Source organism: Carassius gibelio, chromosome B3, assembly GCF_023724105.1.
Source record: "Carassius gibelio isolate Cgi1373 ecotype wild population from Czech Republic chromosome B3, carGib1.2-hapl.c, whole genome shotgun sequence".
Lineage (NCBI taxonomy): Eukaryota > Metazoa > Chordata > Actinopteri > Cypriniformes > Cyprinidae > Carassius > Carassius gibelio.
The window spans coordinates 8,348,310-8,375,659 of record NC_068398.1 but is presented as its reverse complement, the minus strand read 5'-3'; the positions used below and the strand labels follow the sequence as shown (position 1 = coordinate 8,375,659).

At 35.6% G+C, this 27,350-nt stretch overlaps 4 protein-coding genes across 6 annotated transcripts; 3 read left to right on the top strand and 1 right to left on the bottom strand.

The window, feature by feature from the left end:
* The first annotated feature begins 892 nt into the window (after positions 1-892).
* cnn1b (calponin 1, basic, smooth muscle, b) lies at positions 893-8,962 on the top strand. The gene is made up of 7 exons (XM_052551681.1): positions 893-1,060; positions 4,867-4,988; positions 5,087-5,153; positions 5,397-5,534; positions 5,846-5,962; positions 6,775-6,921; positions 7,010-8,962. Exons 1-7 carry the CDS (start codon positions 1,001-1,003, stop codon positions 7,247-7,249), a joined length of 891 nt encoding a protein of 296 aa, XP_052407641.1. The 5' UTR covers positions 893-1,000; the 3' UTR covers positions 7,250-8,962.
* Positions 8,963-9,060: 98 nt separating this feature from the next.
* On the bottom strand, positions 9,061-10,647 carry elof1 (elongation factor 1). The gene is made up of 4 exons (XM_052551699.1): positions 10,493-10,647; positions 9,844-9,965; positions 9,686-9,756; positions 9,061-9,406 (listed from the first exon to the last, which is right to left on the bottom strand). The coding sequence occupies exons 2-4, from the start codon at positions 9,957-9,959 to the stop codon at positions 9,342-9,344; spliced, it is 252 nt and encodes an 83-aa protein (XP_052407659.1). The 5' UTR covers positions 9,960-9,965; positions 10,493-10,647; the 3' UTR covers positions 9,061-9,341.
* A 926-nt stretch (positions 10,648-11,573) lies between these two features.
* On the top strand, positions 11,574-13,803 carry tmem205 (transmembrane protein 205). 2 transcript variants are annotated; one of them, XM_052551698.1, is made up of 4 exons: positions 11,574-11,883; positions 12,191-12,299; positions 12,403-12,566; positions 12,673-13,803. In XM_052551698.1, exons 2-4 carry the CDS (start codon positions 12,200-12,202, stop codon positions 12,973-12,975), a joined length of 567 nt encoding a protein of 188 aa, XP_052407658.1. In that variant the 5' UTR covers positions 11,574-11,883; positions 12,191-12,199; the 3' UTR covers positions 12,976-13,803. The 2 variants fall into 2 exon arrangements, with proteins under 2 accessions (XP_052407658.1, XP_052407657.1); XM_052551697.1 differs by having other exon boundaries at positions 11,575-11,883; positions 12,174-12,299.
* A 553-nt stretch (positions 13,804-14,356) lies between these two features.
* rab3db (RAB3D, member RAS oncogene family, b) lies at positions 14,357-23,467 on the top strand. Of its 2 annotated transcripts, XM_052551696.1 has the most exons (6): positions 14,688-14,845; positions 15,403-15,600; positions 18,581-18,814; positions 21,719-21,837; positions 21,915-22,039; positions 22,705-23,467. In XM_052551696.1, exons 3-6 carry the CDS (start codon positions 18,581-18,583, stop codon positions 22,887-22,889), a joined length of 663 nt encoding a protein of 220 aa, XP_052407656.1. In that variant the 5' UTR covers positions 14,688-14,845; positions 15,403-15,600; the 3' UTR covers positions 22,890-23,467. The 2 variants fall into 2 exon arrangements, with proteins under 2 accessions (XP_052407655.1, XP_052407656.1); XM_052551695.1 differs by lacking the exon at positions 15,403-15,600 and having other exon boundaries at positions 14,357-14,845.
* The last annotated feature ends 3,883 nt before the right edge of the window (positions 23,468-27,350 follow it).

Sequence of the window (27,350 nt, the reverse complement as noted above, 5' to 3'; positions counted from 1 at the left end):
TTGTCATCTGTATCAGAATAACACACTGGAATGAAAAGGAAAATCAGCTCATCTGCATCAAGGCATAACACAGAGACACTAACAAATTGCTGCGTTTTCCTGTTCTTTCAACTCTCCCTAATTCTTCACCATCTTTTTCTTTTTAATTTTAATTTTATTGTTAATATTGTTACTTTTATCTTATTTGTCCCCTCATCTTTCTTCCCTGCTCTTTGTTTCATAGCCAGATCCATTTATAAGGTATATCTATCTATCTGTCTGTCTAACTGTCTGTCTCTGTCTGTCTGTCTGTCTATCTATCTAGATATAGATATAGATATAGATCTTGATCTATCCATAATGTGATCTGTCTATTTGGATTTTTTAATGGCAGTCCCCATGTGAACAGTTTTGCCAAACTTTTAGTCAAATTGTGTAAATATTAATTATTGAGTTTATGTATTTAGGACACATAAAATATGGAATTGCATTGCATTGCAATGATAAATCTCTATTTCAAACACAACGAACAATTTAAATGTGATGGAAATATACATAACTTTCAAGGATGGATGGATGGATGCATAGATGACAAGAAAGAAAAATTAGTTAATGGTAATATAAATCATTTTCACGGTTTGATTTGAAGTGTATTTTTGTATTGTAGACATATTTGGACTTAATGTCCACTGTGAAATCCAAAACAAAACCAGCTGAGATTCCCTGAACTAGACAAATCCGAGGCATCCCTAATTCACTTCAAAGTGGAAAAAGTGACATGGGACGCGTTTAATGCCATGCCGGTGACATCATTGCAGCGGGGCGGCGTGACGTCGCCGTTGGACGTCGGTCCCGGCCAATCAGTGCTCGCTCCGCGCACGCACAGATGGGAAGAGTTTAAAAATGATTGTGGAAAAGAAGATGTGGCCCAAACCTTCCCACATGATCGGACAGCTGCACTGGAGCCTCCAGTTCTAACGTCACATCGCCATCCTCGTGTCTGAGTCTGTGGAAAAGCGCAATGACCACGCAATTCAAGAGCGGACCTGCTTTCGGACTGTCTGCGGAGGTCAAGAGTAAGGTAGGCGTCTGCTTTGATTGACAGCTGTCAAAGATGACGTTAACACGTCCACGGTAGCATCTATTCTGTGATAAAAGCCTATACCAGGAATGTGTAACACGGTGTGAATTAAGAGAGTTAATGCGGATCCAATCCAACTAATTAAAGTCTGCACCAGTAGACAAAAACAAAATGGCAAGAAGGAAAATAGTTCTTAAAAGTGTAATATTCAAACTGAATTAAAGTTAAAAAAAAAAAATTAATTAAAAAATTAAATTACAAATAAATTAAGAGTACAGGCACGTGCGCGTTTATAAAAGACGTTTCCATAGCAACTAGACCCCCTTCGTTCTGTTTGGATTACTATCAGACGGTAAATATGTAACGTTAGGCCCACGGTTATTTTCACCTTATTAAAGGTTTAGATTGCACAAATATGAATATTGTTTTGTTTTAAACGCCTTTAAGATGTGAACGTGTAGATAACTGTGCTGGAGACGCAGAAAACACGCTTTAATTCGCACCGCGATCAGAAAGTACTTATTTTTTCAAGTTAAACACGGTCGACTGGTAACGATACCGTTAAATAATTTACATTTCATCAATAACGTACAAAAATAAAGTGGCATATGTAGTGACGTCCATAAACAAGATAAAAATATGGATGGATAACTCTCCACAGCTTCTGGCTATACTTTCCAGAACTTTATCAAATATTGTAATTTTTGACACCTAGCACTCATTTCTAATTATAAAGTGTCACGAATGAATGTGCAGATTGATGTTTAGTTGATTTTAGTCCAATTTGCACATTGTTTTGTTGAAGTTGGCAAAAGCCCTGTCAATCAAATTGAAGTATTTGATAGCTTTGCTTGTGATGTCATCCCTCAGTCACAGCTTTTGTCCTTGTCATTATTTTATTGATTCCTCTGTCAACCTCCTGCCCCATCTACTCCCATCATAATCTGATCCACCTCGGATTTGGGCTTTTTTCCTTGAGTTGTGATTGATATCCAGCCTCCTGAGCACCACACACATCTGTGTTCTCATGTGCACATGTGTCACGCTGTGGATTATGTGTGTCTTTGGTATTATTGTCAGTCCTGAGCACTAGGTATGTGGTGTTCGGTCCCCATATAAGGAAGAGTTGTGTTCACTCACAATATCTGAGAAGAGGAGCATGTTATAAACAGTTTAGAATAAGGAGGAGCGTTGTTGGACATCCCACCCTGATGCTGGACGATCAACTTTGTTCCAGCCAACAGGGAACAATCACAGAAGTGTTTTTGGGGGAAGGCTCTCTTAATGTTATAAACAAACAAAGTTATCTGGTCTTCTATAATGCTCTTAAATTTTAGCACCAAAAACATTATTTATGGACTTTGTTTTGGTGGAAGTTAATCTGAGATGGTTTAGAGAAGTTTTCACATGACTTCTGCAGAATATCAAAAATATGACATTCCCCTTAATGTTGCCTAGAAGTCAAAAAAAAGGAAAAAAAAAAGCTGGATGTTTTGATTTGAACTATAAGAGAACATTCAGAAAAAACTAACGTAACACAAAAGTAAATGGCATCGAATAACTTCACCAGAGCCGCTGCGGTTCCATGATGAAGAACCTTCAACATCCTCGTAAAGCATTCCATTACATAAAAGGTTCTTTATAAGGGGAAATTTTTTTTTACACTCTTAACAAAAAAAACTTCCAGAAGGGTTTAAAAAAAAAAAAAGTTTCATAGCAGTTCAATAGAATAATCATTTTGGCTTCCCAAAAGCCTTTCAATCAACAGAACCATTTTATTTTATTAGTGTGAAGAGTATTTTAATAATCTTAAAAAAACAAATTCTGCTACAAAGAACATTTTGTCCAATGAATAGGTTCTTGATAGAACCATTGATATTTAAAAAGTTCCTCAGACTAAGACTGATCATCAATGCCAAATTATAATAATAACAATTTAGAACCTTACCTTTTAAGAGTGCAGAGTATATTTTTGTAAGCTGGGGTGATTGGTCATTTCAGCCAGTGCTGATACTTGGACTATGACCTGTTCTTTAAAAAAGGTCTGGAAAATGACACTGGTCTTTTTATCCTTCATTGTGCACCAATAAAAGACCTTCACCTAAAGATTCCAAAAGGCTATTTTTGCAATAATGCATCAAAGTAACTTCCCAAAATAACTTCTCAGTGAAGTGAACAGTTCTTAAAAGTAACTTTTATTTTTCTTCGTGTGAGGAATATTTAAATTATCCAAAGAATCTTCTTCATTTATGTAACAAAAGGATTCCACGGATGTTAAAGTTTCCTCATGGAATCATAGATTCTTTATTTTTAGAAGTTAGGAATCATATACAACATAACTGCTAAAAATAAATGTCAATGTACAACATGCAGGTATTTCTAGTGTAACCAAGGGTATGAAGGAATGTTATCCGGGCAGTCTGTGACAGAATTCCTGCCTTTATAAAAACCCCAGTCTTGGCCCGGCCTCTATAGAGTTAGACTGAGGTCTGTTCCAGATGTCCAGAATGAGAGAAAACAATAAATCAAGCTCCGAGCAGAATTCCTTGGAAGGTTATGAGTGCTGTCGGTCTTGGCGTTCTTTTATCGGACACATTTAGCGTGTGCTAAGTATGTCACTTCACACGAGCAGACAGGAGCGAGAAGAAATGATAGTGAGCAGCTAAAAATCAGAATGAGACTCACAGCTGTGGGTGGAGAAGTGACATGGAGGACCGAGAGAGAGAGAAAAGGCCAACAATAACACTGATTTAAAGTTACAGTGTTTGTTTGGCTTCCACACCACCGCACCAAACTTTGGAGAACCAGCTCTCTCTCTCTCTCTCTCTCTCGCTCTCTCTCTCTTCCTCTTTTCTGTCTTGTTCTTCCTTTAATAGAAATACTTGAAGAGAGAAAGGCTGAGATCGATTGTATTGCTGATGAGAGTAAATATTTTGTCAACGCTGCAATACAATAAAGAAGACAACACAAGTTTTTGCATGCAGGAATGTCCCTAGAATTCCCAAACTTATATTTAATATTCCACTTCTTTTCTTTCGTTTCTTTACAGCTCAGTCAGCCACAGCCATAATGTTTTATTTTAAGAAATCCATCTGATGAACGCAGACCAACAGAAACATTATAAGTTGTGGAGTTTATTTGGAAGAAAAATGCTAGAAAATTATGGTTTTCATCAAGAAAATGTCTTGTCATTCTTTTTTTCTTTTTTTTTTATCAATATTGAGATATGTATACTGTATTAACTACCATTCAAACGTTTGGAGTCACTATGAATTAGTATTTTCTTTTGAAAGAAAACATGCAAAATATTAAGCAGCAAAAGTATTTTCAAGACTGAATCAGAAATTATTTTTGAGCATTAAATCCTCATATCAGAATGATTTCTGAAGGATCATGTGACACTGAAGACTGGAGTAATGATGCTGAAAATACAGCTGCAAATCACAGAAATAAATGGAATTTTAAAATATATTAAAATAGAAAACAGTTATTTGTATTTTATAATATTACAGGTTTATTTTCTCTTTTTTTAAATAAATGCTGCCTCGTTGGGCCTAAGAGACTTATTTAAAAAACATGAAAAAATGTATTGGCCCTAAACAGTATGTGTGTGTGTGAGTAAAAGTGTATTATTTAATATTTTTTAAAAGTGTTTATTTTTTTTACTGTTATTTTTTAACTGAACTAGTCTTCCAGTGCAATTCATGAATTAAAAGCTGTATGTGAAATCATTTTTTAAAAAAAGTATTCTACATACATCCTGCAAGGCAGACATGTTTAGTAACGTTCTGACCTTTGACCTCCAGCTGGCCCACAAATATGACCCACAAAAGGAGGAGGAGCTAAGAATGTGGATCAATGAGGTCACAGGCCGCAGACTTCCCGAGAACTTCATGGAGGGACTGAAAGACGGAGTTATACTCTGCGAGTGAGCGATTCCCTCATTCATCCAACAGCCATGACGTTCAAAGACTTTAATATAACAGATCAATCACTCATTCCTTCATGTTTATTATCCATGAGCAGGCTCATCAACACTCTTCAGCCCGGTTCTGTAAAAAAGATCAACAACTCTCCTCAAAACTGGCATCAGGTGAGCAAGAATATCTGGGGTCTTATTGTGGGAGGAGACAGAAATCAGGGACATTTTTTTGGTTTCTGTATTCAAAGGTTACATGCAGTTTACAAGTTCTTTGCGAATTAGAAATGCTTGTGTCACCTGTTCCAGATATAAACAGGGTTTCTGGTGCATTTGGAATCAGTTGTGCGTACTTTCAGATTCTGACAAATCACAGAGCATGTCATTTTATTCTTGGCTTGGCCTTGTTTGTTGCAGCTGGAAAATATTGGTAATTTCGTCCGAGCCATTCAAGAGTATGGACTGAAGCCACATGATATATTTGAGGCCAACGACCTGTTTGAGAACGTCAACCACACTCAGGTCCAGAGCACACTTATTACACTGGCTGGGATGGTGAGTCACTCATTATGCATTTAATACAGAACTGATAAGGGCTAAGTCAAGACTGAAGATTAAGAGCTTCTGTATTATTCGTACTTTATATTTCTAACGTTCATAGAGAGGAGATTCATATGGGAGTGTTTAGCAGAGAGATTAACATCAAAACTTGTGGTATTTGAGCTGGATGAGCCGTCGTTTTTCCACAAACCGGCAATCTAGTAAACACCAAAAAAGGAATCTCTCTTCTCTTTGTGTGTTCAGTGTGTAAGAGGTGACTTGCACGTGTTTGGTCTTGATTCATTCGTCTTCATTTTGAAATGCAGGCCAAATCTAAAGGCTTCCATTCGAAATACGACGTTGGAGTGAAATATGCAGAGAAACAACAGCGCAAATTTGATCCGGAGAAACTGAAGGAAGGACGCAATATTATTGGTCTGCAGGTCAGTATTGTTCATCAGTAATAAAAAAAAATGTGCAAATGAAATAAGGGTTTAAATTAAAGCCTTATTCATTTTTTTTAAATTATAATGATGCTAATGTTACTGTGATTTTATCAAATCAAATCCAATGGTAGCTGTTATAAATAAGCATATTATTATTTTAAATATGCATGTGTGTTTTATATTTGTATTTATTTATATTTTATTTTAATGTACGCATTATATTGTGTTGCATCCTATATTAGTGTTTTTAAAATAATACACTACTTTTCAAATGTTTAATTTTTTTTATTAATAAATATATATATACTTTTCATTCAGTAAATTGATTAAAAGTGACAGTAAAAAAACCATTTATTTCAATTTAATTTAGTTTTTTGTTACTTTCTATTCTTCAAAAATACAGAAAAAAAGTATCACGACAATATTAAGCAGCGAAAAACTTTTTCCAGTATGGTTGATAATAATAATAATAAATGTTTGTTGAGCAGCAAATCATGATTTCTGAAGGATCGTGTGACACTGAAGACTGGAGTAATGATGCTAAATATTCAGCTTTGATCATAGAAATAAATTATTTTTTTAATACCCATTCAAATAAAAAGCAGTTATTTGAAATTGTAATAATATTTTACAATATTACTGTATTTTTGATCAAATAAATGCAACCCTGGTGAATGCTTCTTTCAAAAACATTTAATTATTAATGATCAACAGCAAAAAAGACCCATAGTGTAAGAGTAGTGTATGTTATTTCATTTCAAGTCATTCCTTCACAGTTATTTTTTTTCGTCACTCATTTGTGTTTTCAGATGGGCACCAATAAGTTTGCCAGTCAGAAGGGTATGACATCTTACGGCACACGGCGTCACCTCTATGACCCAAAGACGGGTATGGAGAATCCTCTGGACCAATCAACAATCAGCCTGCAGATGGGCACCAACAAAGGAGCCAGTCAGGTACCCAAACGCTTTCAGAAAGTCACGCTCTTAATGTTTTACAATTCCTAATTCTGTTCATATTCTGCTCCCTTTTCCTCCTCCACAGTCCGGCATGACGGCCCCCGGCACCAAGCGGCAGATCTTCGATAAGAAGCTGGACATGGAGATGTGCGACACCTCTACCGTCTCGCTGCAGATGGGCACCAATAAAGTGGCGTCCCAGACCGGCATGACGGTGTACGGTCTGCCCCGTCAGGTGTACGACAGCAAGTACTGCTCCAGCCCCGATGACTACATCAACAACGGCCAGGACTCAGAGATGGATGGATACCAGTACTCTGACTAGGATGAACAGACAGCTGCCAGCACACTGCTTCTTTCCAAACTCACCTGCACTGTGTTTAAAATCCAAAGTCCTGTCGAGCAGAAGGAGCAGCTTGAACTGTTTCCTGAGATCACGGCCACCGATCACAGCTGAGAACTTCAGTGACTGACCGCTCGTCCAAAACAAACTTAGGACGAATGTCTTTGGCTCTTTGTCTTTTACACAGGCTTTTTATGCTTCTCACTCATTTAGTTTTATAATTATTATTATTATTTCAGTTTTATTGATATTTTTTTGAGTGCGTCATTCCCCCATCTCCCACATGGCCCGATTTTCTTATAAGAAAAAATAATGCAGATGATAAATGTGGAGATATTATTAATGATGCCTACACTGATACACTACTACAGTAGTTCAGAATCATTTCGATTACTTCAAGTTTTTAAAAGAAGTATCTTTTCCTCACCAAAGCTGCATTTATTTGATTAAGACTATGAAATATTATTACAATTCAAAATAACTGTTTTGTGTTTGAATATATTTTAAAATGTAATTTATTTCTGTGAGGACAAAGCTGTGTTTTCAGCATCATTCCTCCGGTCTTCAGCGTCACATGATTCTTCAGAAATCATGATAATATTCTGATTTGCTGCTTAGTTGTTATAGGTGCTCAATTGTTATTAATGGTTCTTATTATTATCATGTTTTTGCTGCTTACTATTTTTGTGGAAACTGTGATGCATTTATTTGAAATGTAAATCTTTAGAAGCATTATAAATATCTTTACTGATACTTTTGATCGATTCAACAGATCCTTTCTGGAAAAAAGTATTCTTTTTTTTTTATTATTATTGTATTCTACTTTTAATAGTAGTGTATCATTTTTTTCAAAAAATACTTTTTTATAAGAAAAAAACACCAAAAACACAACACTGATAAGAGTAAGAGATGTTTCTTGAGCAGCAAATCATCATATTAGAATGATTTCTGAAGGATCATGTGATGCTGGAGGGAGGATTAGGTGCAGTCTGGCCAAAGTTATTACATTTTTTATTTTTATTTTCTTAAATCAGTTTATCCTTTTATTGACAAAGAGAGTAGACGGACAAATAGAGAACAAGCTACTGTTAGCGTTTTTTTTTCAATACCTAATCATACTGTGAAACATGTGAACCAAAACTGCATGACTTAAATTGTAATGCCACTTTTTATTTTATTTTTTAGAAAAATGACTCGCTCCTAAAAGCTATATAGAAATTATTTAGTAAACTTGCATATATATGCACCGCGAGTGTTACCGCTTTAAGCCTGCCAAACCTAATACTCGATTATGAAAGTGAAACTTATGCAACAATACAACAGGCAAGACCTGCTCATGATTGAGGATGGTTGTGAGTCTACATATAAAATAAGTTTTAATGTGCAGAGTTAATATATTTAGCTATTTAATATAAATAAGTATTTAGGACTAGATTAATAGATCTCACCCTCATGTAATTCAATTGTTGAAGATATTAGTCTTTCATATTTCATTTCTATATCAGTGTGTGTTAAGGATTGCCATTGTTTTGCATTACCGCTGAACACAAGATCATAAAGCGGTGAATTATTTTTGTTTCTCACAGAAGATGTAGCGTGTCCCTCTTGCATTATTAATGCTTCTAATGTCTTTATTTATAAGGCTTACCAACAAAGGCTGAGCAAGTGAAAAACTAATAAATCACTATTTTCAAACCTCTTCTCTTTATTTTCTGGTTAAAAACTTTTTTCTCTTATGAACATTTCATATGTACTGATCACACTGATAGAAACAGACAGATTTCAACAAGAGAGAATATGCAAATGTTTTATTGACACTGCATATAAAAACCTAAATTGTAAAATAAACGAGGCAAATAAAAGATAAGAAACTAATGAAAAAAACTGCTGTAACACTAAACAAAAGGGAAAAGGCTGAATTTTAAATCATGATGCCTGAACCTCCATCTGTGGCTTTATTAGATCCTTCTTTCAGCTTCAACACAAGACTGAAGAGTGGACCAGTACAGGAGTTTAAACCAAACAAAAGTCTGTAAGTGTTATTTGGTCGTCGGTCACATTTGACCCAGCAGAACTACTGATTGGCTGCTTCACAAGCATCTATCCAATCACTGTACACGTCCACCGGCTCCGAGAGATCTGAGGGAGTGATTAAGGACAAGACCGACTTCATATTAAACAAACGATTCAGCTTGAAATTTACTGAAGATGTTAACTTGATGTTACAAACACACAGCTTTTAGTGTCTCAAGACATTAACTGATGGTGTGGATCATTGCGATGTTTTTATCAGCTGTTTGGACGTCATGTTGACGGCACCCATTCACTGCAGAAGAGTGAGCAAGTAATATAGTCCTAAATTTCTCCAAAGTTATTAAACTCATGCTATTATAATTCATCACATTTTGAGAAGGATACAAGTTATAGGTGTCTGAAATTCCTCTAGACACACCGTACAGGATATTATCCCCGTATTTCGACTTCGTTCCCTGGAATAAAGTGGAAAATTGTTGTGCATTAGAGACAGTTTTGTTAAATCTTAAAAGTAAACACTTAAGGAGTGTTGTTATTCTTACATCTTGACGTCACATGATTTCTCGTGGTTACAGAAGGGGCAGGTGAACTGGGTGTCCAGATTCCCGGTCATCTTTTTCTTGGGAGGGGGTTTTCTCTTCGACTTTCTGCGCCCCATCTTTTGCTTCATGGAGGAAAAAGCACAAAGAACAGTGGATGAAATCTACTTTAATAGCAACCATTAACTGAAGGAGGCTCTTGTGTCCAGTATACACAATCAACAGAAGCTGCAGGCTTTATATAATACACCAACACACATACCTTCATGTGATAACATTTAGCATCTAAAAGTGATCTCAAATTAATGGACATTCTTTCTAACAACACATTAAACCACGTTAACTGTCTTTAAACTGAAACCACAATAACACAGATGTATACAATAATACAAATTTATATTTAAACTGGTGTATAGCTAGCGGGCAAGTTTCTAAGGTTTGTTTTTATTTACATTTTATTTATGATATTTAGAGGCGCTCTGAGATCTTAGAGGCGACACAGACACAGAAAATCAAATAAACACATTCAGTAAAATTGAAATACAACGAAAACCCGCGTAAACCTGGTATGGTCAAAACACTCACGATACATATACAAGCGTTTAAACGTTTAAGAAAGACATTACGCTTTCTGGGAAAACAAATCTCTTACCAAACTGCGATTAATGTGAGACGACTCTCGAGGAAAACCAGCACACAGCGCCTTCAGAGAATCAACAGAAGAAGTACTTCCGCTCGGTCAAATGTCCCGCAGTTTAAAGTGGGTCGCCCTCTAGCGGCAAACACCGGAGCTACAGCAGAGCTCAAACTCAGTTCAAGCGGTGAGAGAAAACACCGTTTGATTTGTGTGCGTTCTGTGCGCATGATTTTATTTAAAAGAAGTCTCGTTTTTATGCTCTTATAAACGCTTTGTTTAAAATAGCCCAAATTCCTTCGGTTTAAATGAGGATCAGCTCTGACCCCTTCCGTTAAACACCATAACTGCAATATTATCTCATCATTTAATTAGGTATGAACAAACCATAATCTAGCTGTTTTAAGAAGATAAATAAAAGAAGTATGTCAGAAACACTTATTATACGCCCATAAACAAGCAAACCAAATAAATGAATTATGTTAACTTTATGTACATATTTCGATGTACTGCATTTTTATTATGTGCCTTATTAAATGTTTTTTTGTTGTTGTTGTTGTTGTTGTTGTTGTTGTTTATTTTGTACTGCATTTTGTATAATGGATTTTGATGTTAGGAGGAGCACTAAACCATATTCCTTTCAAATCATGATATGTGTGCGTGTGTGTGTACATTTTCCTTGGCAACTAACTTAAGTTTTAGTTCAAGTACTAAAAAAATGACCAAGATTGACTAAACTAAATAAAACATATTTTAAAAACTAATTAAAAAAAATGGCAAAACTACATATTTTTTTTATTAGTATTGTTTTGATGAAAATGAAAACTTTTCATTCATAATATTAATAAATACTATCCTAGTATATCCAAAATACTAAATAGATTGAGTGTTATAAAAGATTCAGTGTTATAAAAGATATTCTATATGTAGTACTGAATTAATATTACTTATTCGCTAGAGTTAATTAGCCACAATTTTGGATGGACATTAGAAAGACAAGCCGCTCCTTGCATCGTGATTGGATGACATTCGTCCATTTCTTTGAATAATAGAGTGTGATTGGGTGGTGTGATCACGGGGGCGGGACTAACAGTGTGATATCGAGCAACTACAGAAGCAACATACATTTTGTGCAGAAGATAAGCACCATTTTTTTTAAGTGTTTGTAAAAAAGACCTGAATAAAGAGACTCATAAACGTGTGTACGTATTTTAATTTTTTTTTAGACCGACAGAATTCACTTTGAGAAGGAAATTGCTTGAGTGTGACATTGCTTGCGTAACAGAAATTGCGTGAACGACTATCACGGAAGTCTAGAAACGTGCTGTTGTCGTTTCTTATTAACGGGATTATATTATATACGCAAATTATATTAACGGATCCAAAATCATAACCGATCGGGATAATTGGTAAGGTTTTCAGACGCAAGAACTATTCTTCTGTTTTCAATAATGTGTTCTCGAGAATTTTATCAACACCGGTCCATACACAAGACTCTGTACTGACACGCTATAAATGTATTTGCACGCATAATGCATTTTATAATCCGTGAAATGTTATGCATTAACATTAGAGCTTTCCATTTAGATGATACTGTGAATCTATATTCTGATGCAGATATTTTTTTGTGATCTTTATTTCTTTTTTAAAATATAGCCTACTGATTATTTATTTATTTATTTATTTTTGTTATTGTTAGTATTATTAACTTTTCAGAAGTTAATTATGGCTACCGAGGGAGACCCAACTGACTTTGTGAAAGTGCTTCACCTTCTGGTGATTTCCTTCACCTGGGGAATGCAGGTGTGGGTGTCTTTCATAGCAGGTAAATTAATATACTGTTATGATAATTATATCATCATATAACATGCAATATATATTATATATATATATATATATATACTTCTAATTCCTCTTTATATTTTCAGGTTTTGTGCTGATTTCCCAGGTATCAATGCACACATTCGGTCTTGTGCAAAGCAAGTTATTCCCATTTTATTTCTACTGTCTGCTGGGTGCTAATGCAGTCAATCTGGCCATATATGCTGTGTACCACCCCAGAGAACTGCTGGACTGGCACGAGGGCATACAGGTGACCCATCAAAATGCTTGCCTTCTGCATGGTTTGAAGCAAAACGTTCATCAACCTCATTTAGTTTCACCCTTCTCTCACGCTCTGTTTTTATTTTTCTGAGCAGATGATTTTGTTCTTTGTGGCGGTGATCATGGCCGGTCTGAACGCGCAGTGGTTTGGTCCGTCTGCCACCGAGTGCATGCTGGTCATGCAGGAGATCGAGAAGGAGCACGGTCTGGGGGATCAGGTGGGTATGAGCTCCAATAAGGAAGGATACGCCAAACTCCGTGAACAGGACCCAAAATACAAGGAGCACAGGACCACCTTCTACCGCTACCATGGTCTGTCAAACCTCTGCAACCTTACAGGCTTTTTCTCCACTACCATCAATCTCATTTACCTGGGCCTCCATTTGGGAACTATATGAGTGTGTTTATGAGAGAGAGTCCAGTCAGACAGGTGTTTCTAGAGAACTATCCTGTCTATGTTCTCGTTTTCTGTCAGAATTTTTTGTATAACAATAACGCTTCTAGTTTTTATACAGCGAGAGTTTCTACTGTTCTTTAAGGTTAAATGAACCAAGTTCAGAAGTGAGTTGAATTAGTATTCACACTGTCCCTAAAAGTGGACTCAGATCTCAATTTAGTCTGTTTTATTTGTGACCAGGTTTCAGTCAATTTCGGCCCAATTTGTCTTGATCACTTTCCTTTAAAATCTTTCTTAGTAGGAAATAATTTGTGTGAATCGCTCTCAGACAATCTATAAAATGCATATTTTAGGGCTGGAGTTTTTTTTATAATGTAAACATGCCCAGCCATATTAAATTATATTATTATGGATGTTAACAGTATTTCTCTGTACTTTAAAATGCTTCAGAGTGGGTAATTGCATTGAATCTTTTGTTTATAATAAACAGACCACCTGCTTAAACAGGTATTAGTGATAATATAGCTGTTTGATGTTTTAAACGATGTGTTGTAATTTGTTGGTGAAGTATGTAGTATAATTCTCATCTGCATTAGCCTTAATGCTTCACAATGTGAACAACAATCATATATCTTCCCACTGTGGGCTGTTTGTGGAAAGGCTTATGGAAATAGTCAATCATAATATGCTGTTTACATTTCTTATAGAATGAATGACACTAAAATGGCAATTAAACTCTGTGGAAAAGCAATGCATAGTAACTGAACCTTTTCTCATCTATGTAAACATGATATTTGAACAGCAGAATAAACTTTCTTTTATCACTAAACATGGAGGATGGTGCTGCTGAAGATTGAGTGAAATACAAATGGGATTTTCTTGTTTTTGATATTCAAGTCTATTATCTCAAGGCTATTAAGATCTGTTGAGTTCCGTTTTTATCTTTAGTGTACAGTTTTCTAATCATATTTTCCATTTTAATTATAAGAATGCAAACGTTATTTGTGTGTGTTTGTGTCCAATGCAATAAACATTTATTCAGTTTAAGAAATATTAAACACCTATGTATGTTGAGTTTCAATAAAATATAAATACGGTTTATTCTGAAAGAGTTGTTACAAGATATCTAATAACAAGCATTGTGAATGTTTTTATCTGCAATGACTTCTTTCTTACCGAAGTTACACACAAACCTGAATGCTTCCCAGGCTTCAGTGAGGTATAAATAAAAGGAAGAAATGGAGTAGAATGTAGTTTCATTAATAAACAGACGGAATTAATGAAACTAGATTTTAATTTCATAAATTGGAATTTGAACTGTTGCGCACAACTCACAGGATATGAGGGCATTCTGGGAAATGAAGTCCATGTAGTAGGCCTACAAGTCTAGCCATGTGTCTATCTGCAACACTTATAAAACATTCAAACTTGAAGACGTTTTAATTTACAAAATAAATTGATATGGCATATATTTAATTCCTATATTCAAATTTTATTTTCAATTCTGAATCCTGTTTGTTAAGTCAGTTTAAATTAATTTCAAATTCAGTCTTGAAAGAGGTATTTCTGATATTAGATCAATTTTGCCCATGTTTGTAGAAAAGCGTGTAAAGAGGAAGAAAAAGCACTGCTGTTCGGGACGGAGCTGGAAGCTGCTGTGTAAACATTTCAGATCCGGGAGCTCCGTTACGCCCGCGCGCGCACGCACACACACACACACACACACACACACACACACACACACACACACACACACACACACACACACCGAACGAGTTTGTTACATACGCGTTTTCACGCGAGGAGGAAATCCCGGTGGCTTTACCGGACTAACCGGAGCACAAGATAAAGCACCGAGTATCCGTGTGAAGGTAAGAACTTTATCCTATTGAGTCTTTGCTTTTGAGAGTCGATTTGACCCCATACACTCATTTCTCTGTCTCCGGATGGGACAAACTTTAACTTTGGCTCATGCTGCAAGACAGGCACTGTTCGTTCGTCATGTCATCGCGATTATGACGTTGTTGTTCTTTAAACTGGTTTAGAACGCCAAAGAGTGAAGATTCGAATTGAGTCCAGATTTAAATTGAGAACGGAACAGCTGCACTGTTAGTACGGTACTGTTGTATTCTGGGTACATTTACAATGGCTCTACCTCGATTTTCTTCCACGGTATTGTTCTTTAGAATACCATGTAAATACCATGGTACACTTCAAAGTATTATCTGATACTGTACTATGATTTCTTTTTTTTTTTTCTTTTTTTTTTAGGATGAAAGTTCTTGTTTTCCGTTTCCATGTATTTTTTGTTGTGTGGTAAACGTCCTCCGTGCATGGATTAAACAACACGTTATTTATTTGCATCCTTTGGATATTATTTGTTTTATGAAATGTACTGTGGGATTGTCATCTTTGAATCAGTCTGCAGTGAATGAAAGCAAACTGTGTGCTGTTTAATTCCATTCCACTGGTGCTCAGTTGTGGACATCTGCCAGATGATCAATAGACAGATCAGTGTCATGGTAACCAGAGACCCTGGCCCTCAGAAACACCATTTGGCCCTCTGTGATGAAGTCAGGTGTCACAGACCCCACGGTCTATAGCACGCCTGAGAAGGACACAGAAGGTGAATATTGGTCATGTAGGTTGTTGAGATATCTGATATTCTAAATCTGATCATTTCAGTGTTCAGTGTCAAAAATATGGATGCTATGAAGCACTTACAATGGGATTCTATGAGGCAAGATATTCCTATACTTTAATAATATCATTATAGTATTATAGAATCAGAATGAGCTTTATTGCCAGTTTGTTTACACATATGAGGAATTTGTTTTCGTGATAGAAGCTCGCAGTGCAACAGAATGACAGCGACAGAACAAAAAAGCATAATAAAAGAATAAAAAAATACAAATAAGTAGGTAAGGAATGACAATATAAACATTGACAATTGTAGGCAGGTATATTACAAACGCAGTTATGAATGTACAGGTATATTATGTGCAATATGTAAGTGTACACTAAGTCTGTGTGTTCCACAGTTATTATCAAGGTTTAGTTTATATTTTTAATCTTAGATTTTATTTGTACATATTGGGTACATTTACACAAAAAAGTGTGCTAAAAACCCTTGATCCCTGTTCAAATGGATTTTTGAAAACGTCTTTGTTGTTTACAAAAGATTTTTAGAGTTTACATTTTCATGCCTCCAGAATCCCACTATCATGGTCAACACAAATACAGTTTTCTGTTTTTAGCTAAAAGTCTATTCTTGTAAATTTAAGGTGAAACTAAACTTCAACTTAAAAAACAACAACTTACTTCATGCATTTTTGCAATTCTTTTTAAAAACAACAAACTTGAAAACGGGTTACAAAAAATGATAGTGTTATCATCTCAGTGTTAACTGAGACATCGCCACCTACTGGTCTGTCATAATAAACTGCGTTTTAAGGCGTTTTTCGTGGATCCACGTGAACAAAAATCATTTGACGTATTATTCACAATTTTTCTTAAATTATTAAAAGCTTCTTCCCTAATTGAAGGTGGTGGCATATGAAGTTAATGTTTTAGTAGGTCTGTGTAGTTGGAGTGAAATATTAATCTCTGAATCTATCCAGATTAAAGTAATGTTAATGGAGGGGAAGGGGTTCCATACAGTCCATAGTGATATTGATTTGTGCCTCCCATGGGACAAGCGGGATGGGATTTGGTGTTCTTACTAATGGACAGAATGCTGTGCTTGAGTGCTGTTTGGTATAAAACTATTAAATTGAGCGATAAAATAAATGGCGAGTATAGATGCCATGTCAGGTCTGTTTTATGGTGTTGTTTTAGGGTTCAATCCAGACATGCATTTGAACTGGAGAAATGATTATAAATGAAACAGTAGCAAAGTATCTTGGGAGATTTGGGCCAGCTGTGTAATCTGGCTTGTCTTGTTACTGAAGATCATGGAATAAAATCCACTTTCTTTGACATCTTTGGCTTTAGTTGTGGTGTTAGCCAGTGCACATGCTCACCATGTGACAAGATTTTATTGGGAGCTTAAGATCCTTAGAGAAAGTAGAGTTTTACTCAATTGTAATGTTTCATTTGAAGAATCAGGCAGTAACGGCAAGTAAAAACATTGTTTAATTGAAAAGTTGTTTAAGTATACATGCATATAATTGTATGAAAGTAAAAGAGACGATTCTGTTGTGTTTTTGCCATTTAATTATTGTTTGCAAAGTGATCGCTCACAAGAAATATCCCCAATGTTGTAGCAGGTTTTGTTATTTAACTACATTTATGATGCTTTTATAATGTTTATATGCTCACCAAGGCTGCAGTTATTTCATGAGAAATGAAGTAGTAATATTGTGATATTATTACAAATTCAAATAACTGTTTACCACTTGAATATTTGTTTAAATGTAATTTATTCCTGTGATCAAAGCTGTATTTTCAGCATCATTACTCCAGTCTTCAGCGTCACACGATCCTTCAGGAATCATTCTAATATGATGATTGCTGCTGAAGAAACATTTATTATTATTACCAATGATGAAAACAGTTGTGCTGCTTAATATTTTTATTTTTTCTCAAGATCCCTTGTAAGAATATTTAAAATAGTTGTTTTTAACAGTATAAATGTCTTTCTTGTCTCTTTCAATCAGTTTAATGTATCCTTGCTGAATCAACGCATTAAAATAAGAGACTACGAGCAAACATTTATCTTTTAACACATTCTGTGCTTGTTTGCATTTTTCCTCTTCAAATAGGAAGATGTTTCATAACCTCTTAAGTGTTTCTCGTTGTCTTGCCCGATGATTTTGCAACCTTACCCTACACTGTAAACCTGACCGTTAGGATTAACCAGCTTCTCCAAGCAGTGAGCACATGATGATCAGAATCAGAGTCTCTCCATGTTCCTCTTACACGGGTCCTTCAGCCCCCTCCAGCTCACAGACTTACTCTACTGTTATTCTAAATTATAGCGCAATTGAGTTCAGAAAGATGCTTCCTAACAAGGGCTCTCATGTACTGGAGACAGTAGCTGCTGTGGGCAGTCATCTCCTCCACCTCTGGAGCGGAGTGGTGTTTGGAGCGCTCCTCTCGTCTTTTAATGGGTCTGCGTGATTGGTTCTTGGGCCTGTCACCATGGAGACCCGCTCCATCAGGCCTGTGAGGGTCTGTTTGATCACGGGGCGCTGGAGGGGTTTTATTTCCATTCCCTAGAGTTTGGTCTGTTAGTCTGAGCCCTTTTGTTGGCGGACATGGCCGGTTCTGAAGGCTGTGCTCCGAGGGTAATCAGAAATGTGTTTTCAGACATGAAACGGCATTTGCAAACCTATTTGAGTGAAACGTAGGATATTTGATGAGAAAACAATGTTTTTTTTTTTTTTTTAAGTGTGTTAAGAAAGGGCTAGTTTTGTTTAGATGTTGACTTTTCTAATTTAAAGGTAGTTCAGTTTAAATTTCATGTAGTTTTATGCAGTTAAGTGTATCTAAATAAAACGTTAGCTCATAAAATAAGCAGAATTGATTAGATTTTTCAATCTTACCGAGTGGCTTTTGTATTGATGTTGAAATTGAACGTGAACTGCTGGTTTTGTCTGTTTCAGATGGCATCAGTGACCGACTCGCGTCTCCCGCCGTCACAGAAGGACGCGGCTGACCAAAACTTTGACTACATGTTCAAAATTCTGATCATCGGCAACAGCAGCGTCGGTAAAACCAGCTTCCTGTTTCGCTACGCGGACGATTCCTTCACTTCAGCATTCGTCAGCACGGTGGGAATCGACTTTAAGGTCAAAACCATTTTTCGCAACAACAAGAGGATCAAACTGCAGGTTTGGGTACGTTTGACCATCACCTGATCATCCTGACGTCTTAAACTAATAGGAGAATCTATTTTAATGCATCTATTCAAGTATTTCATTCATTATTTTTTAATTATAACACCACCATTCAAAAGTTTGGGGTCAGCAAGTTTAATATGTTTTCTTACTCTTACAGTAATCAAGTCTCGATACAGTAAAAAAAAAAGATACAGTAAAAACAGTAATATTGTGAAATGTTATTACAATTTAAAATAACTGATAATTTTCTTTTTTAATATATTTTAAAATGTAATTTATTCCTGTGATGTCAAAGCTGTAATTTCAGCATCACAGGATCCTTCAGAAATCATGATAATATGCTGATTTGATGCTCAAAAAACATTTTTTATTATTATCAATGTTGGAAACAGGTGTGCGGCTTAAAAGTTCAGGAGTCTTTGAGTAGAGAGTTAAAAAGAACCATATTGATTTAAAATAGATGTTGTTTTAGTATTGATATGAAATATTTGTTTAAACTAAAGTTTTGATTAATAATATAATTTTGGTAAAAAAAAAAAAAGATGAAAAGCATAAAGGTAGTGAGCACTATAACACCTATGTAACCTAATCAGATGTTGCAGAAAAGGTCTGTGAAGGCTGTTCAGTGACAATAGAGGACATCATACAAAGATGCATTTTATAGATTCAAACCTGTTCACAGTTTTGAATGTGGACTAAACATGTCATGTTGTTTGTTTCACAATGTTTTTAGGTCTAGTCTCTCCCCTCACGCACACGAGGCCACTAATGTGTACTATAACTATACTTCAAAACTAGTTTGTGTTATTCATGGATATAGCAGGAAATTGTGTTTTAGGCCTGGAAAGATCATGAAAATTTATGAAAAAAGTTAGGAAATATGCAATTGGTTGTAGTAATATATATAAATTTAACTCTAAAATTGAATTCTTAGCCTCTTCTTTAAAGTGTTTTTAAAAGCCTAATCACAGATTACTGGAAAAGTCATTCATCAGTCAAAAAGTGTGCAGAGCATGGCAAACGAGTCCATGCATGTCTGTGAATCATGCATGTTTGTGGTATAACTCTAGGGTGGCGATTTTACAGAAGCAGAATGGCTTAAAAGGATGAAGTTACGATGACTAACAGAATGTTTCCTGCTCTGTTTGCATGTGAGCTTTAGGCTGTGAGTTTTAACCTCAGATTACTGGTGTTATTAAAGAAAACATCTCTGTAAGCCTCAGATGGGTGTGTGGATGTGCCGCCGGCTGGTACGGTGCTGTGAGTGGGAGTGAAGGCAGTAAATTCCTCCACGGCAGAGATGTGCAATCATTTCTAAAGCATTGCTATGATGCAAGCTATGCTGTACACTATAGTTCATCAGGTATTTTATGCACACAAACCATTTGCATACTGAGCATACATACTATATATTGTAGAAATAGCAGGAGTGGTTTGCAATTCTGAACATTATAGAAGTCTAACTGAGGAAAAACTCAGAAATTGCTTGTGCATTGTGCGAAGAAAGAAGTGGGGAGTGAGTGCTAAAGTAGCTTAAGTTTGGGCTGAATGTGAGCTGCATGGCTGCGTTCTCAGCGGTGCGTTTGCTCTTAATGTGTGCTGTGGCTCGGATCCAGACACAGAAAGGCTTGTGCTTCTGATAAATGCCCCTCCTGGCCGCACTGAACCTCTGTATCTGTCAGCCCTCGACTGACCTCTGCACAAGCACTGGGACCATCCTCTTAGATCAAAAGGTTGCAGTGCATTTCAAATCAAATAAATGTCTCTCATGCATAATTTAGAAATGGAAATAGGCTAGTGGTTGAAGAGCCTTTTAGAGGTTTGGGTGCAGATCCTAAAAGGGGAAATTATTAGCGATAAAGTGGAGCATGATTCATGCTGATGATGCATAAAGCATACAGTTAGCTGAATACAAATTGATTTCATTTGTTTACCATTACCGCAGATTTTCTTCTTCTTGTTTCTTTGTGCCTTGTCCTCATAAATGTTGCAATAGTTAATTCTAAGCAAGAGAATAGTAATTGTGCTTCTATAATTATTGACATATAATGGCTATGAAGGGTGCATGTATTTTTTTATTATGAAAAGTCTGGTTGTAGTCTGAAGCTGATGTTCGAGGGTCATGTGTGAACCTGTGCCAGCCTCTGGTTGCCCAGGAAACACGTTCTCTCCTCCGTCTCTGATGAAGGGATGGCTCTTCATGTTCATGTTCAGCCAATAGCAGGTTTCTGAGTGACAGCTCATAGTTGCAGTAAACTTGAAATGGGCGTTAAATAATAATAATAAAATGTTTTTGTCTGCATATATGTAAATTAGATAAATGATAAGAGCAAAAAAAAAAGATTAATATTAAGATATAAAAATCAAATGTGTGTAATTTTAAAATATAAATACTTGATTCACAGAGTATTATAATGTTTTTGTATAAACATTCATATATTAAAACTTATTATATGCTTATTTTTTACATAATATATAAATATACTAAGTAATGTGTATAAATGATGATAAATGTAGTTTATTTTAAGATTACAAATTATCTGCATTGAAATATGCATTAATATGTGTATATTTTAATACATTTGACTAAACACATTAAATGAAAATATGTACATTTATGATAGCATATATATATTATAAAATTTTAATATATGACTTCATAAATAACCCTTATCTGAAGATTTATGTGTCAAAAGGATGATCATTATATAACTCTGGCTCTTCAGAATTTAACCCCTTAAAAATCTAGTAGTGTTTCTTGGGAAAAAAAACTACTTCTGCTCTGCCATCTAGTGGTCATCATTGGTAAAGACTGTTTATCACAACATCAGCTTCTAGCACGAGCCTGGATGTTCTGTTCCTGCATATAATTAGGATTACTGTAATGATAATGTTTTTCAGGACACAGCGGGACAGGAGCGCTACAGAACCATCACTACAGCGTATTACAGAGGAGCCATGGGCTTCCTGCTGATGTACGACATCACAAACCAGGACTCATTCAACGCCGTTCAGGACTGGTGAGCCAAACACACACACACACACATGCATCTCTATCTGATGTGTGTATTAAGAGTGTTTGATGTTTGGCTCGTAGGGCCACTCAGATAAAGACGTACTCGTGGGATAATGCACAGGTGATACTGGTGGGCAACAAGTGTGACCTGGAGGACGACAGACTCATTCCCACAGAGGACAGCCAGAGACTGGCTCAGGAACTGGGTGAGAGGATGCACACGAAACCCTGCTATTTGCTTGTTTTCATGACCTGAAGAGAGAGAGAGAAAAAAATATCATTATGAACATTAGTCTCAATGTGCACACACAGCCATGCCATTACAATATCTAAATCTAATATCTATATCTTATTTATTTATTTCCCAACACTTTAATAATCTACTGAACTTCTAAGCGGCCATGCATTATTATTTTCTTCCTTGTTTTCTCATTATATCAACATTACAAAAGTTGTTTTCTCGTTCTCATTTTATAAATAGGTATAAATATAGTTAAATATATTACATATACAAATAAAATGTCATTTTGTATGTAAAATTTGATGTAAATGAGTTTAAATTTATTATACATGAATCTTTATACAGTATATCATGCTCATCATTTATTCTACAGTTTTCTTATACACTTTTTTTTTTTTTAACTAAGTTTGTTTTTTAAGTAGGTTTATATATTTATATAATATAAACTGTGTGTGTGTGTATGTGTGTGTATATATATATATATATAATTAACTTTAGTTTGAGCAATTTTACGACATCAAGTTAAACTAAATTAAATTTAGAAATTTTGGTTAAGCAACTAGTTGAGATAAAAAGAGTTTTATTTTTATTATTGTTAATAAGTTTCTTTTTTTTTTTCGATTTCCTCAGGTTTCCAGTTTTTCGAGGCCAGCGCTAAAGACAACATCAACGTGAAGCAGGTTTTCGAGTGTCTGGTGGACGTGATATGTGAGAAGATGAATGAAAGTATGGACGGAGACGGTCAGGTGTCCAACCAGAAAGACTCCAGTCCTCAGGACACGTCCCCTCAGGGACACAGCGGCTGTGTCTGCTAAAACACACTCACCACACAGAGAACTCCTCCTCACCTGTTCACTGCGGTTGGGGATGACCCTTGCTTTCCTTCTTTTAACCCAAACAGCACCTGCTGAACGTGCTCCGTGTTGTTTGTGGACGTGGATGGTGGAGATGGCCTGTGATCTACGTGACGTCCTGTAGAGATACTGCACAGCTGGAGACACTGCACAGCGTTTACCGGTCCATCCACACCTGTGCTCACACTCTCACCCTGTTCTCCATCTTTCCTCTGTCTTTCCCTCAAACAAGCCACGTTTGGATGGATCTGTCTCTCTCATCAGATACTGTAACGTCCACAGCCCTGAGCGGGCAGCCTCTGTATCGTCTATCTGCATGTCCATCTGCTTTAAATGACAGTCCTAACAGCTCATTCAGGACTATTATGGAGATAAATACACTGTGCTTTTCTGATGTGTGCGATCGTGGGCTGTGGTTTAAAACGTATGTGCATCACTCACTGAGAAATATTCAATCAAATCTATGTTTTACTGCTATTTTTTTGTATAAGTGTTTTCTTAAATTATAAGATTGCAAATAAACTATCTGCAACCCAAAATTACCTGTATGCTGTCACAATAATTTTGGGAAAGTACTTAAAGGATCACTTTATTCACAAATGAAAATCTGTCTATCCAAGATGTAGAGTTTGTTTCTTCATCAGAACAAACCAAAATCAGATGAAAAGTAAAAAAGAGGGTCTCTGATTATAAATCACTTATCCTTTGCACAATGTTTGTTTCTTCACTGGGGTTGTGTTGTTATTAAAAACAAAACTTTATTTCTCCAACTATGCAATTATGAAAAAGACAACTACAGTTAAATTAAACATTCAGTATTCAAACTAAACAATACTTAAAATGAAAACATATTTTACCATTAAGATTTTTTTTTTTTTTTTTAGCATTGTGACATTATTTCTATGATTAGCATGTTTAACCCCAAAATTAATCTTATAATATGTCTGAATGTTTACCTGAATGGGGTTTAACTGTTTACTGTAGTGTGTGTGTGTGTACAGGTGCATCTAAAAAAAAATAGAATATCGTGAAGTTTTTTTTTTTTTTTTGTAACTTATTTAAAGAAGTGAAACTTTCATATATTCTAGATTCATTACATGTAAAGTTAAACATTTCAAAAGTTTTTTTTTTCATTGTTACATTACAGCTTACAGCTCATGAAAGTCAAAAATCCACACACACACACACACACACACACACACACACACACATATATATATATATATATATATATATATATATATATATATATATATATATATATATATGCTCGTTCAGATGTTTTTATAAAACCCCTCAAACCTTCCATGCATTACTAAAATAAGTGCTTTACAAGTTGATCTGTAAGATCATTTTTATACTAAAATGTAGTTTATCTGCTTTTTGTTTCTATTTCAGATTCATTAAAAGGCACTAATTGAGTGCTGCTCATTCAAGACTGATGGAACTAAAACAAATTGTATAATATAAATAGATTTCTTGCATTTTTAAAGGAAATGTTTGCTTATCTTTTGCACAGCTAGGCAGGTCATGAATGGTTTTATCATTCTAAAAATGATTAGCGATCAAAAAGTATAGCCTTAAAATAACTTCCCCCAGACTTTTTAAGAGAACTCATACACAAGTTGTCACTTTATACAGCTTCACATTTCCAGTTGACTAAACTTACATTTTTAAGGCAGCACAAACACTCACTCTGTTGTTTTTACATTCATCCTGTAAATCTTCTCTTAAGTAAATCTTATAAATCTGATCACTTAGAAAAGGGACCTTAGGTAAAAATTCGATGGCAGTTGTGTTGCAGTACCTTAAAAAGGTACTTCTAGAACCTCTAAAAAAGGCTCCAGTTAAAGGCTGTTTATGTGAGTCGATATCTGTAATTTATGACTTTATACCCATATCTCTGCCAACCTCTCAGCTTTTATGTGTGTACCCTGAAAACTACGACGAAGGTGCTTCCTGAGTTTCATTTTCCTGTTACACCCCACTGACCCACATCCTCCAGAGCCAGAGGAAATACATGCACCGTTGACCTGAGTCTCACCTGTCTGGTTTTTCTTTTTTACAGTATCTAAAATTGCTTTTAATAAGTTGAACCGCAAAATCTCATAACTAAACTGTAAAAACAAACAAAAACTGCAAGAGCAGATGAATATTAAACATGATCTGTCAGCTTAATATGCCAAACATAGTATAGCAGAGATATATAGTATAGTATAAAAATAGTATATAGTATAAATATAGTATAGAAAATGCAAACCGCAACCAATTAAATTGCTATATTTAAAACTATATTTGCATATGTGGTGCAAATTTAAGGCATCATGGTTTTTCATGTTATAATGGTAAACTGTAATGCAAATATGCAAACATCAGATATTTGGTCACGAGGGATAATGCTTCGGTGTGTTGTGTGTGTGTTGTCTGTCTGAAGTCATGATTTGTCAGTGTCCTTCTCAGTCCTGATCTTTCTTAGAAAAGTATTAAATTAAATTGTAAAATTGATTCATTTACTCTAACAATGAAGATATCAGTAAAGCAATGCAGCATGAAACTAAAGAAAGGATTAATATGTGAGTAAATCTAGACAGTATTAACTGCTCATAGAAAAAAGTCTTGCTTCAGTGCTATTTCTCCCACTATAATGAAGGATGGATTTGATCCCAAATCTGTGACGTGAGGGTGTTGCCTTTGTTGCTCCTCCTCCAAATACAGAATTAATTTTGTTTCAATCTTTAAACAGAGATTTAAAATAATAAATATGCGTACATAGGATCAAATAATACCCAAAAATGTATTATCATAAAAGATGCACTTACCGAATTTGTATGGCAATGAAGGAGGATGTCAATGTTTTAATGCAACTTTAATGTAATTTCCAAAAACCATCTTAAATAGAAAGAACAATGGATTAAACACAGAATAAGAATTGGGGGAAAAAGGGAAAAGAATCCACACTTTTCTAAGCCATGGTAGCTGTCTCTCATTTGACTTCTTACTGTTGTAAAAATGGATTAATGTCTATTTAAATTTAGTTGAGTTACAAGAGTGGTGTTTGTGTCATTTATATAGAGGTGTGGGAATTTTTTTACTCTTTGCAATTTCCATTGTGATGCTAGTGGGGGGTAATGTCAGTGTATCGGGGCATGTAGAATGAAATTTAAGTTATGTCAAAACGATATATCACACTCGTAATCATGCTGTTACACTCTATATCAGCAGGCTGTGGTTATCTGTGGTCTCTACCTTTAAAGTGAACTTAGCCAAATTTTGGATGTATTGATGGTTTGATAAATGCTTCTGCTCATACGGTAATAAGCTTGCTAATAGTAATACTACACGTTTTCCGTCCCCTTAAAAACAGCCTCAGTTCAGAGTGAAGCCCTGAACCATAAATCATCCAATTAATATTATTTCAACGCTTATTCCTCACTCTCTCTCCATTTGTCTCTCAAAAAACAAATGTAGTTCATGAACTTCCTCTTTTACACGCACATGCACACAGTGTGCTGATGCTGTTTTGAGGTGAGAACTGAAACTACCCCTGGAGAGCTAGAAAAATACATATGCACATCCTCTTGGAATTGCTCCGTTTATAAACAGTTATATTTTTATCCTTTACCTACATATAAGATAACATATACAGTAACTCCTAAATACTTTGATTGGGTGTTTGAGACAAATGAGCTATCTTCCTGAATAAAGTGCGTTGTTATTGCGCCAAATCTCTATATCTGCTCATACTGTCCATTCTCCCGGACCGACCTGCAGCAACAGAAAGCCACTGGGGTTGATGTTAGGGATCAATAACAGATAAGATAAACTTTTTTAAAGAATTGATCTAACACTAAGATTACTGGACAATGGAGATTTAAAATGTTCTACTCCAACATTTCAATTCAGGTGTTACTCGTTTCTTTTTGTAATTATTTGTGCAATTTAGGCTAGCAATTTTCTGAGACAGTGTAGACCACTGAAGACCATTTTGAATTGAGGTTTTAAAGTGCATTAAAGGACCAAAATTGGATAATTTTTTGTTACATGCTCATAAAATGAGTTCTTATCTAAAAGGACAAAGCTTATGTTTGATTAAAACCACCTGTGGGCCTAATCAGGCGTCACATTTCCTAACTTAACAATGTGTCCCGGGCTGAAATAACGGCACAGTCCTGTCAAAGTGATAATGGACAGTGAGCTGCTGGCAGACTGGATCGGCTCGCAATGCTTGCGCTTATCTGTGCGTAAGAGGAGCTCAGTGCTGTGCTGATAACACAGGTTGAGCTTAAAAAAACAAGAGTGTCAGACCGTGATAAAAAGAACCGGTTACAGTTTGCAGAACAACACAAGTGCAGTTTGCACACTTCAAAACACTTACAACTGAGCACCTGTTGACTCCACTTCACATAAAGGACATGCATCAGT

Bases quoted from the DNA above. Each gene is read 5' to 3' on its own strand.
- cnn1b (XM_052551681.1), top strand. From the start codon at position 1,001: ATGACCACGCAATTCAAGAGCGGACCTGCTTTCGGACTGTCTGCGGAG. The intron at 4,989-5,086 runs GTGAGCGATTCC...ATCCATGAGCAG, and splicing joins GACGGAGTTATACTCTGCGA to GCTCATCAACACTCTTCAGC. The intron at 6,922-7,009 runs GTACCCAAACGC...CCTCCTCCACAG, and splicing joins CCAACAAAGGAGCCAGTCAG to TCCGGCATGACGGCCCCCGG.
- elof1 (XM_052551699.1), bottom strand. From the start codon at position 9,959: ATGGGGCGCAGAAAGTCGAAGAGAAAACCCCCTCCCAAGAAAAAGATG. The intron at 9,757-9,843 runs GTAAGAATAACA...ACTTTATTCCAG, and splicing joins AAATCATGTGACGTCAAGAT to GGAACGAAGTCGAAATACGG. The intron at 9,407-9,685 runs GTATCCTTCTCA...TCACTCCCTCAG, and splicing joins ATTTCAGACACCTATAACTT to ATCTCTCGGAGCCGGTGGAC.
- tmem205 (XM_052551698.1), top strand. From the start codon at position 12,200: ATGGCTACCGAGGGAGACCCAACTGACTTTGTGAAAGTGCTTCACCTT. The intron at 12,300-12,402 runs GTAAATTAATAT...TTATATTTTCAG, and splicing joins GTGGGTGTCTTTCATAGCAG to GTTTTGTGCTGATTTCCCAG. The intron at 12,567-12,672 runs GTGACCCATCAA...TTTTCTGAGCAG, and splicing joins ACTGGCACGAGGGCATACAG to ATGATTTTGTTCTTTGTGGC.
- rab3db (XM_052551695.1), top strand. From the start codon at position 14,564: ATGTTTGTAGAAAAGCGTGTAAAGAGGAAGAAAAAGCACTGCTGTTCG. The intron at 18,815-21,718 runs GTACGTTTGACC...AATGTTTTTCAG, and splicing joins GGATCAAACTGCAGGTTTGG to GACACAGCGGGACAGGAGCG. The intron at 21,838-21,914 runs GTGAGCCAAACA...TTTGGCTCGTAG, and splicing joins TTCAACGCCGTTCAGGACTG to GGCCACTCAGATAAAGACGT.